Source organism: Mytilus edulis, chromosome 3 (assembly GCF_963676685.1).
Source record: "Mytilus edulis chromosome 3, xbMytEdul2.2, whole genome shotgun sequence".
NCBI classification, from domain to species: Eukaryota; Metazoa; Mollusca; class Bivalvia; order Mytilida; family Mytilidae; genus Mytilus; species Mytilus edulis.
Window position 1 is genome coordinate 15,765,046 of NC_092346.1, and position 12,142 is coordinate 15,777,187.

At 31.4% G+C, this 12,142-nt stretch overlaps 1 protein-coding gene across 1 annotated transcript; it reads left to right on the plus strand.

Annotated features, from left to right (window-relative positions):
* The first annotated feature begins 2,874 nt into the window (after positions 1 to 2,874).
* Positions 2,875 to 11,655, plus strand: LOC139514794 (uncharacterized). Its single transcript, XM_071304418.1, has 3 exons — positions 2,875 to 3,737; positions 6,797 to 6,867; positions 10,501 to 11,655. The coding sequence occupies exon 3, from the start codon at positions 10,548 to 10,550 to the stop codon at positions 11,415 to 11,417; it is 870 nt and encodes a 289-aa protein (XP_071160519.1). The 5' UTR covers positions 2,875 to 3,737; positions 6,797 to 6,867; positions 10,501 to 10,547; the 3' UTR covers positions 11,418 to 11,655.
* Positions 11,656 to 12,142: the final 487 nt, after the last annotated feature.

Genomic DNA, 12,142 nt, shown 5'->3' on the forward strand with positions numbered 1-12,142 from the left:
ATATAGAAACGGACTGTTTGAGAACAACTGCATTATTCCTGACTTGGTACAGGATATTTTAAGGATAAATGGTGGGTTGAACCTGGTTTTATGGCTAGCCAAACCTTCTGATTTAAAGGCAATTTTAAAACTATCGCTGAATGACAACACTACATGACATTAATATAGTACAAACAAACGCCAGAACACTCAGTTCAGAGATATACATAAGCAATAAAATAGTACATAACAACATGTAAGAAACACAAGAAAAGTTAAAATGTGAAATGTACAGTTTGCTTATTGAGCCCACCAAATTTGATTAAAAAAGCTTCTTTTCTATTTATTCAAAATGTACATTTTGTAACTTCCTTTTTTCACAAGCGCCATCAGACAAACTAACAGGTCCGAGACCACAATTATTTCGTAGTGCATTTCTTTTAGAACATAAATGAATATAAAAAAAATCCCACCTGCGCTTTCTCAAAGAAATTTTACAGTGTGTTGTACTACTTTTGGGACAAATTATATCAAAATTATAGAAAACTTCATCGGCTCTAACTCAAAATATGGACATTTTTATGTTTGGGGCGTCTTGAAATCTTTTGACAGCTTCCGAAGTGCTAATTTTTAACCTTTATCAGCTGGACCAAATTACTACTCTCATTTAAAATTCTGAACCCAAATTTTTTTACAATGTAATTTTACCCCCCTTCTTGCAATTTGAGGCATTAAACATGGAGAAATAAATTTGGAAGGGGTATAAAAGTTAATGGCAAGTAACACACTGTTAACACTAGGGACTGTATTCGTGAACAACAAAATCAAGGGACGACAATTGTGGTCTCGGACAAACAATATTAAGGTAATATGTATTAATTTGGATATAAACCATAACAAATTTCTAGACACTTAACTGACACATGTCAATCGCTAAACCAAACTATGCCAATGTCGAAATTTTGCTTATCCTGCGTTAATTTCTTAAAACAACAACTTCAATGTACATCGTTTTACCTACAATATAGATTCAGACATCTTATTTGCTTTGTATATTTTGCTTATTTGAAATTAATAGATACAATCGTTCTGAGAAGTAACCTAACCAAACTATGACGAAATCACTGTACTAGACCTCTTCGATCTGACGTCGATACTACGTGTGTTATAACTTACTTATAGGAAGTGACTTCCATGGTTGCAACAAGCTCATTATGCTGGGAACGCATATTTAGTTACACGTTTTTATATGGCATGCCAAACTAAATTTTCTTTACTGAGATTTCATTTTAATTTGATTTTTCTCAACTACAAGGTACTTTCGCATGGTTTCATTAGGTAAACATGTTACGGATCGATCCAGTGTTTCTCCCCGGAAAGATTGGAATGTTGAAAAAATGGCTATAGAACACCTGTACCAAGGAATTGTATATTTACGCACGAAATCTGATATGTTTTTTCATTTTAAACCTAGCTATGACAGCTTTAACGTCGGTTGTTATATTTATGTATAATTATAATGTAAAAGGGGAGTATTTAAAAAGGCTTCAACATATTTACAGGTTGCACGAAAAGAAGCTGAGAAAAAGCCGTTTATTTCAAATCAAGGGACCCACAATGGGGCAACATGAGATTTTAACAAACAATCAAAAATGCAAAAGAACATTATACATTGTACTTGATTGTTACTTAGTGAAATAGCCCCAGATTGGTAGAAAATAAAAGAACACAAATGCAGATTGACTCGTGATATCGTTAATTTAAGTAAAATGATATAAATCTATACCATGGAAGTATTATATTGACAGGAACTCAAACAAGCGCACTTCAAACGTTTAACGTGCGATGCCGCAAAATCGTTAAGTATCTGTTAATTAACTCGACATGTCTTCCGATCAAATTCTTAGAACCTCGTCAATGATCGTAATTACGGAACATACCGAAATAACCGAATGTGTACTTAAATGTCAAGGAAATAAATTTACCGACCATGTGAATGATAAATATGTCAGTTTTTATGGGTTTTGCTGCTTAAAATCAAATCAAAAGAAAAGAAACGAAATCCCCGCGACTGTTTTCACCAAATAAAAAAACAAAAACAAAAATACTGAAGAGTAAAAGTACTCACAAGCCATAAACATGTCAGTTTAAGTTGCAATCAATATTAAAATAGTCAGATTTTTATTCATGGGAGAGCCGTTGGCTAGACACGCGTAACTGTTATATACATGTCAGGCTTGAAAATCATAAAATTCTCATGTAAAGTAAACGGAAAAGTTTTTATCAGTAATTATTATCAGGTTTTAATGCTAACTTTGACAAATATTTTAATGAAGTAATTGATGAAAGAATTTCCAACAAAAATTTAATCCAAAAAATGGCCGGAGGGACGGGGTTTAAGAGCTTTGATCCGAAAAAAATATTAAATATTTTGATTCATTGTTTACTGAAAGTCCAATGGCAAATATTTCATGCAATTTAACAAGAAACAGAAACATAAGTTGCTTAGCAGACGGTGTAAGATGTTTCAGAACTGTTAAGCTTTTAAACACATAAATAAATTCTAAATTGGTTTCCATGATAAAAAAATTTAAACTGCTTAGGGCCCATCATGGTGATCGTTCTTTAAATGCATCCAGAAATATTATAAGCCATCCGTAAAAATAAATCTGTCAGACGTCAGAGTAATCTCGGACTAGGTTGAATGTTTAAGGTTGTTTATAACTTTGGAATTATCATAAAATGTGTAACAATTCATCTGCATGTCTCGTACAAAATGTAACCTGATATAGTATGTAGAGGTCATCACATGCGTGTAATTATCAACCTCTTTTAGTCTTTAAAACATATTTGATAAATACAATGTAAGTTAATAACCTTTTACGATAGAGAAAACCATAAATATTTGTGTAACACTCGATAAAAGTTTACAATCTTTAACTTAAAATTTGAGTTATCTGGCACCATCTGGCACACTACAAGCGCATCACATTATTTTCTGCAAACAATCTACTTCAGAATAATGTAATTTTCATAATCGGATATTTCCCGATTTTCAAGTTCCAATGATTAAAACATACTCAACAAAACTAAAAATAAGCTTGCCCTCTTTTCGAATGCAGTTAATATTCTTATGTCATTCTGTTAAATATGGACCAATTCTTTCGATCTTTTCAGCGTTGTTCTTCATTTATTGAACGGAAACAGGTGTTGTTATGTATGTGGCGATTCACAAATAACCACGGGAGTTTCCGTGTTTATTTACATTGGTAATTAGATAAGACAATCGATATCAAATCACGTGATAGGACCAGCTTCAGTTAAAAAAAAACGCGAAGGCGGCATCACAGATACCCCACAAAGGAGTTATCACGAACTTGACAAACTGAGTCGGAACCTTTTATTTTCTTAAAGAAAACAGTGGGAATGTGCTAATTTTTCGTTGGAGTTTCTGTCAATATAATTATTCCATGTCTATACATTACACGAATGTCATCTTTTTATAATTCACACATATGTTGATACGTGTGAGCAATGTTGGGATGGGAAGATCAATTACGTGTTTGAGGAAGCATACTTTTTACATGTTTTGCGACACGTGAGATGTACTGTGGTTTTTGTGTATAAAAGTTCGAAATGTGGCTGTTTAACGTTATTGTGTCTTATGTAAACAAAATGAAAACATGTGGAAATGCAATGTATGATTCTCAAATGGAACAAAATGCAGCAAAAAGAATAAAGCTCGAGATTTCAGAAAGGTAAGATGATATTCAGATTTGGTTTGATTTTTCAGAAGATTTTTTAAGATAGGAAAACAGAAAAAAAACTCGCTATACAACTAAATAAATAAGTAAATTGATTATATTATATTAATTCATGTAATTACTAAGTGGCCCATTTTTCAACATTTTAAAAATACATGTCTAATTGATATGTTTATAAATAACAGTGCAAAGAAATTGGATACAGTAAAACTCTCCTCAAATTTGCACTGAATAATTATTATATAATTGTGGCTATGTTTAAAAAAAAACAATTTTTGTATATTAGATAACCAATGACTCTTTCTTGTTAAGAAAAGGAAACTGTTTCTTGAAACAGAATTTCAACATTATGATGTTGAATTGTTGATACTTATATCTGAAGTGATGACATAGTTTTTACTTTAATCATGCCCACCTACTTATATTATATGAATATATTAAAACACTCAGTTCAGAAAATGTATTTATATAGATCATGAGTAATGAGGATAAAAATATTCCCTATATGTTACTAAGAATTGTAGCTTCAGTATTTGAGAACCCATCGCATTTTAGCAAGTTAAAAACCAATAATGCAATATATATATATATATATACTGATATATATCCTCATTCAGTGCTATTTTGAGGATACTTTTACTGTACACAGGCAAAAAAATTTCTCACGTGATATGTGAATCTCGCATGAAATTCACGTGAAAAATTTCACGTGAGATTCACCTTAAACGAGCTTATACATGAAACTCGCATGAACATTTGTAATGTGAATTTCTAGTAAATTGAGATTCACAAGAATCTTAAGTAAAATTTGTCATGTGAATTTTATGTGAAAAAGAAAATCGGTATTTGCATGATTTTATTTAAATTTGAAAATTTAGATGTTATTTGAATTACTTTATCTAAAAAATCCACATGAATTTCAGGTGAAAAAAATTTCACGTGAAACTCGCATGAACTAATTTGACGTGAAATTCACGTATAAACTCATATGAGGTGAAATTCGCATGAATTTAAATTCACGTGAAATTGATGTGAGTGAAATTAATCTGTGTATCCAATTGCTGTGCACTGTTATTTATAAAACATATCAAATAGACATTTACTTTTAAAATGTAGAAAATATGTGCTCTTAGTAATTGATTTTATTATTATCACTTTTGCTTATTTATTTAGTTATAAAACGTTTTTCCATATAAAATATTGGACAGAAGCATGTACTCCAATATGAATTAATGGGGGGGAGTAAATTAACATGATATTAATCGAAATTTAAAATTTGAATCCCATTATAATTTTGATGTACAGGGATTATTTCCCAATCACGAATAGATCGATCCTCGATTTTTACCAACCTATTTCCCTGATTTCTAAGTACTAGATTGGGACCAGTCACTCATCAATAAAATTACAATTGAATAAGACAAGCATATCAATTGAAAATATACAAATTTATAAAACACGAATGAGAGTGGTCTATTGGGCTATTTGGTTGTTCTACTTCCAAAATAGTACAAAGATATTGACTTTATATTAAGCAGCAATCTAGATTTTGATAAAATAGGATAAAAAATAGAACATGTTATGTTTAAGTCGTATCAGTTAAATTAAAATGGTAACATTTCGAAATAACAAAAACGTATAGTTTTATGCAAAATGAGTGAACTGTTATTGTTCTAAATTGATTATCATGCATCTTATTTTTGTATACTCATTTAATCATCTCCATCCAAAGATTTAAAGATGAGTTGCAGCTGATATTTTGAAATATATTTTGAGATTTTTTTCCTCTCTTAATTGTCATATATTATTTTCCAGTTTTGATAATGACTTAAATTTCCCAAATACAACGGAAACTATTGTTAAAAAGCTGGGAATTTGTTTTTTAGCCTTTGAACAAATAATATGAATTGGTTGGGTCCGTTTTTATTATGCAAGCACAACTGATTATTGGTCTTCATATGAAGGTAGGACTCTAAACTGCGTTGGTACTCTGAAGCGTGTTTGTCACGCTGATGTGCGATGGTTTAACGCTGAAATGTGTTTTTGATCACGCCGAAGTGCGATTGTTTCATTGCGACGCTATCTTGTTAATGGTTACGCTGAAGTGCGATGGCTTACATAAATCCAATTTTCAATGTTTTTCATGTTTACATGTTGATTTGGTAGTCAATTTGTTTGTTAGAAGAAGATTTTCTGTCATTTCATATAAAATATCGAGAGTATAACCAGTTTAATGTTTATACAAACAGTCATAAAAAATTGCCATAGCATTTCCAGTCTTCACTGTAACGTTGTTTTACATTATACTTTGTAAATAGCTTGAACAAAACAAAAGCAGCCGTTCATACAATCGTTTGTAAGTCGACGTTACATACCACAAGCTATTGTCCCTTTAAACCAGTACTTATTGCAGTGACTAAAAAAATATGGTAGTTGTTTGAAATACAAATACTTCCTAGTTAGTTAGACTGAAAACAAAATAAGCGAAAAATCTGAACGGCTGCTGTGAATTTGAACAAGAAATAACACAGATCAGCGATTTTATTACTGCAAGTGAAGAAAATATTGAATGTTTGGTCTTTATATACTTACTTGCACAGAAAAATACCTCTGATAATTATAGAACGTCTGTAAATTTTAAACTAGCCATCACACGTCTTATAGACCATAGCACATCATCGTGTCGTACTTCGGCGCAGACCATTGCACATCAGCGTACCCATCGCTCTTCCGCGTCCTACAGTTGTTATTTATATACAGTTTAATGGTTTATAGAGTTTTAGGCAGTGTTATAAGCAATATTTGCAAAATATCCTTTTTTATATACCTTAGTAAACTAATGTCACGGCACCACTGGTCTTTTAAGTGTTTTCTACAATTTTCTTCATCATTTTGTACCAAAAGTATCACTATATGTAGCTTATTTACCATCTATGGGGTCACCTTGCAAACATTAAGTTCCTAAACGACACCTTGTCAATGACATGTTACACAACTTAACGCAAGAAATATTATGGGCAGGTCTATGTAAACCACATGTTGTTTTTTTTCAGGCCTTTGGATTTTGCAATATCACCAGATTAATTGGAGATCCAGTCTGTAAAAAAAGGCTAAACTGCCACGGGTAAGATTTGTTATACTGTCTCGTCTGTAATAGACCTGAGATATAAGCTTCAGAATGACAAACAAGTTGACTTGTGTGTCAAACTTTAGATAACTCTGACACTTAAAATTTATTTTGTAAAGGAAGGGGAAAAAGGAACTAATTCATGACACACAATTCCTACGTGTATTTGACAACACCTAAAGCAAAGAAACAGCACTTTTATTTCAGGTTTTCATCAGAAAATTAGCATTGAGACCTGCAACAGAGCAAAAGCTCAAACATCTTTGCAAAATCAAGTTTGTTTCTTTTAAAAAAAAGTTTCGTTTCTTGTGCCTATTAGACATTTTCGGAAACTATAGTTTACATTTACTGTTAAGTTGACGTTGATAATTACAGGTAAACTTACCTGTGGTTAATCTCAAAATACCCAATGTCTCGAAAGATGTGACGCTTCATGCTTAATAAAAGAAAACAATGAGAGAAAATATTTTACTTTCAATGTGAAATTAGCTATTTGTTAACAGCATTTAATCTGTTTTAATCGTGTAATTCTGAATAAGAGCTGACTCTCAAGGCTTTTAATATTTTAAGAACTTTCTCAGTCAAGGAGTTATATTATTGCTTAGCTGATTCCTTTTAACTAGCTGCATCAGTGATATGTTTTTGGCCCACCTTTCTTTGTCGTTGGAGCACTAAGTACGGGCTGCTGCTCGTCAAATAGTTATCCGCCCCCTTTTTCCACTGCAGAAGGTTTATGTTTCCCCCCTCTGCTTACACTACATGAAGAGTTTGCTAGTTATTTTTGTCATCCCCGAATTACATTTCAAACAACAGATGTTTCCCATGAACCATCATTTGAACTTATATATAGGATTGTAGACGACGCCTTAGACACTTGGGGGGGGGGGGGGGGGAAACGATGTTTTTTTAAATGTTTTCACAACATAGATACTCCTACCAAACAACTTGAGAAACACCCGAAAACCCTTTAGACGTATTGAAACAAATAAGAAATGATATTTTCCAGCATAACACTGGTACGACAAACGAACTTATTCTAGAAATAGAGTAATGTTGTTCATGCTTTTGCTGAGATCATATCCGTGTTTTCTTTTGCTAACCATAATTTTTTAATAATGTTTGCTTCTCTGTTTCAAAATAACAAGTTTTTTTGCAAAAGAATGTTATAAAATTCATAGTATGTATAACAGAACAAAAATGCAAAAAAAAAATTAAAAAAAATACAATTACAAATTTTGAAGGGAAATGATTCTTGATTTTTTATAGGTTAACATATGCACTTTATCCTTTCAAAACTATAAAAAGTTAAAGGATTTTATAATGTATTAAAAAATGGCTTTTAAATCTGTATGTAAAAAAAATAGGAAAAGTAGGGGTAAGCAGGCAATATTCCGAATATGTGACAAAAAATCAAAATAAAGACTATCGAACATCTTTAAATTTGTTGTGTGGTTTACGGTAATACGTATATGTCTAACAAATACCAAATACAGGCCATATGGGTGGGCATATTTTCCCTGTTGCTTAGATCATAAGTACCTGTTTTTGAACAACCAAACTTCCAGGAACCAGTGTGCTCTAATATGAAATTAAAGGTACGTTAAATTTTTTTAACACAAGTCAGGATAGGGTATAGTTTTGACATGAAATGACTACAACTTTATTTAAACTTAAGAAAACATAGCTATGAATGCTTGAAGTTGCAAAATTTAACATAGAAAGCAAGGGGCTAATAATTAGTGGTGTTATTCCTAAACTGCCATAGCACTATGATCCTTTTAAAATTATATAAAGTTAATGGTAAATATTATGCAAGATGCAGGTAAAATGTAAGCGAAACAAGCTCTTCTAAAATTTATCCTGTCCATAATACAATTGAATAGTTGGTACTTTCATGGACTGAATGTTTTTTAGAGGTAGTACTCTCAGTAATACGCAAAGTCCTCATGATGTGATATTTCAAAAATATATACTAAATAAGGTTTTCTTACCCAGATTTGTGGTTCACAAATTAGAAAAGTTACATATATAAGTAATATGTAAAATAGCCTCGTTTTCAACATTACTTGTATAGGTCATTTTAAATGTTTCTTGTTTTAAGTAATGCCCCTGACTGTTTGATTAGAAATATAAACTACATCTAACACAAAGAAAATTAATTACATAAGTATTTGTTTACTTATAATGTACAAGAATATGAAAAGAAATCAAGTAAAGAAGTTATTGCTTGCTCATATATATTTATTTATATATCAGTTAGAATTTAACATTCAGGTAATTTTAGTTTGTTAAACATCTTGTTTTTCATTTTGCAATTCTCTTCTAACACAGTTGTTTTCAGGACGCATTTTGTTATTTCAAGGTAAAACATCTATTTCTTTAAAACTCAGTATGTGGTTCATAAAATCATAGATCTGTGTACTGTTATTGACCTTGACAGGCAATATGATAACACTACTTCACAGATGCACGTGAAACACTTATAATTCTAATGATGCTCTTCTTATATTTCTGTGACGTGTGAAATAACTGTATTAACAGGCTATCGTCTATAATATTTTGAATTTAATGAAAGTAAATTTGACATATCTTTGACTTTCACTAGTAAACGTCTCAGTCTAAGTAGTTATGATGTACGACTGTGTATTAGTTTGAGTTCAGATTAGTGTATAAATTAGACTTCATTGAATTACTTATATTCCACTAAGTGATACCATGTAGACAAGAGTCTGTTATACAATGTACATGTTACTGGGTGTAGAAACTAATACTCTATATTCCATATTAGTTGTGACTTCTTTTTCTTAGTCTTAGGCATAGCTGAAAGTCAATAAGAAAATTTCATGACCAGTTGTTCCATAGTTTATTTGAATATCTCTGGAGATACTCATGAATAGGGTTAGCTATTTAAAAACTGGTGATGCAATTTTCAAAATAATCTTCGGTTATGTTTAAGATTGGTTGAACAGTCGATAAGCACTGGTCCAGTACTAGTTTTTGCACTACAGATCTGCATGATGAATGTTTTATCTTGTAATTTAAATGGCTTAGTCTTGGATGTTACCTAAAAAAAACTTTAGCACAACCTTAACATCGATGAGGTTTTGAAATGTTATAATTGTGTATCATGTGTATTGTCTTATCAATCAGGTATCTCTGTTTAATTGTTGATTTCTCTAGGATATTTTGGTGAGTTTTGAATGTTGTGCATCCAATTTTGCTTCCCAACAAATACGATCATATACATGGTTTTATATTTATATAAAACATATGTAGTATATTTGATTACTTGTAAGCTTATTTGATATAACTTTTTAATTGTTTTGTTATGGTATAAAATTAATGAATTAGTTTCTTATTATTTGATAATTATCGATACTTATTCTAAAGGTGATGGTAATTATGAATAAACAGATATGTTGTGTGTATGTCTTTTGACACAGCAACACAACAACAAAAATACTTGTGACATTTAGAGGTCAACATACAGTCTTCAACAAGATATATCTATACATACTGTCAGCTCTAATGGCCTTCATTATTGGAAAGTAATGCAAGAAAGGTGTTTTTTTCTCTTCACTTACACCTATCACTACTACACACATTTCATTTAATTGTTTTCCTTTGTAGTGAAATCTGCATCTGACTTCCAATATGTAAAGCCTGATAATTCCTTGATGTCGGAAGCAACAATGTCAAATTTTAACTCATCGAGAAATGGTCAAGTGGTGCAAGGCATGGGAATTTCTGAAAACGACATGGCCGTGATAAAACAGGATAAACAGCTTTGTACCTTACTGACGCCAACAAAACAAACATCCAGTCAAATATCAGGATACTGTAGTTCCAGTAATCAGTCATTGTCAGATGGAAGCTCATCATGTATTACGCTGCAGTCTGTTCAGAGAGATACAGCAGAGAAAAATGAATGTGATCGGTCAAGAGGCAGTCCATGGTCCAGTGACCAGAATTCATATGAAGGCAGTAATAGACACAAGATTGATTACCACAAGTCACATTCTTACAAATTCAAGCACAATATTACCAAAAGGTTTTCTCAAGAAAAACGTCCTTATTACCTCAAGAGTGATGTATCATCAGATTCAATGGAAGATGGAAATGAACAAGGAAAGCAAAATCAAATGGGCTGTAGAACTTCCAGTCCTGTCACTCAACATAGTCAATATTTGGGATCTCAAAATAGTTCTACAGACAGTTATTGTGAGCAAAATAAAGTTCTACGATATCAGAATGATTTTGAGAGGGATGGACGTTTTAATTCAAAACAGGTGCCTCTTCCAGCCTTTGTTCTTCATCCTCTTGGAACACATTATGTTCCAGTGACAATTCATCCCACACATTTCAAAAATGTGTTTAAAGATGAAACAAATACTCAAGCATCAGCAGCATATCATCCCATTAGTATCCCTATTAATTTCTGTGGTCCATATGTTTCTATACCTCCACATGTAGACCAGCAGCTCCTATTTGCCTCAGAACGACAGAAAGAGGAAACATACAGTGAAAATTCATCAAAATGGTTTTGAATAGAAAATTGAAAAACATTTATGCATATGGACAATTGTGGTTATGTTTGAAAATAGATACTTTTAATGTTAAATTATCAATAAGTCTTTGTTGTTTGAACAATTGTTTATGAAACAGAATTTCAACATTATGATGTTAAATTGTTGATACTTATATCCGAAGTGATGTTATAGCTGTTACTTTATTCATGCACAACCTGAAATTTTTATCCTCATTTTTTTGTACATTGATCAAAAAGAAAAAAAAAGCTATTGAATGGTTGCTATTTGTATATATTAATTTTTTGTATCATTTTGGCATATTTTATTATTTTAAGAAAGTTACTTTGGAGATATAAATGTATGTGCAATAGATTTAATATAATATTTTTAATCGTTGTGATGCATTTTGTTGTTAAAGATCAACTACAAATTTTATAACTCAACAACATACACAATTTTTTACATGTAGATTCTACAACTCTTAATACAATGTATTTCCATTAATTCAAATGTTTGTAAACAGGTAATTCTTTGACATATTCCCCCTTTTCATTTTCAATTTTATTTTTTACAGAGTTTGTCTTTAGTGCCGTGTGGAGACAGTAGAGTGCCTCCCCGTGCTTCAAGTTTATGCTCTTATAATAAATAAGATAATGGAATGTGTGTCCGAGCGAGAACTTTTCTATGTTCATTATTTTAGGAATATTTATATAAATAGATATAGGAAGATGTGGTGTGAGTGC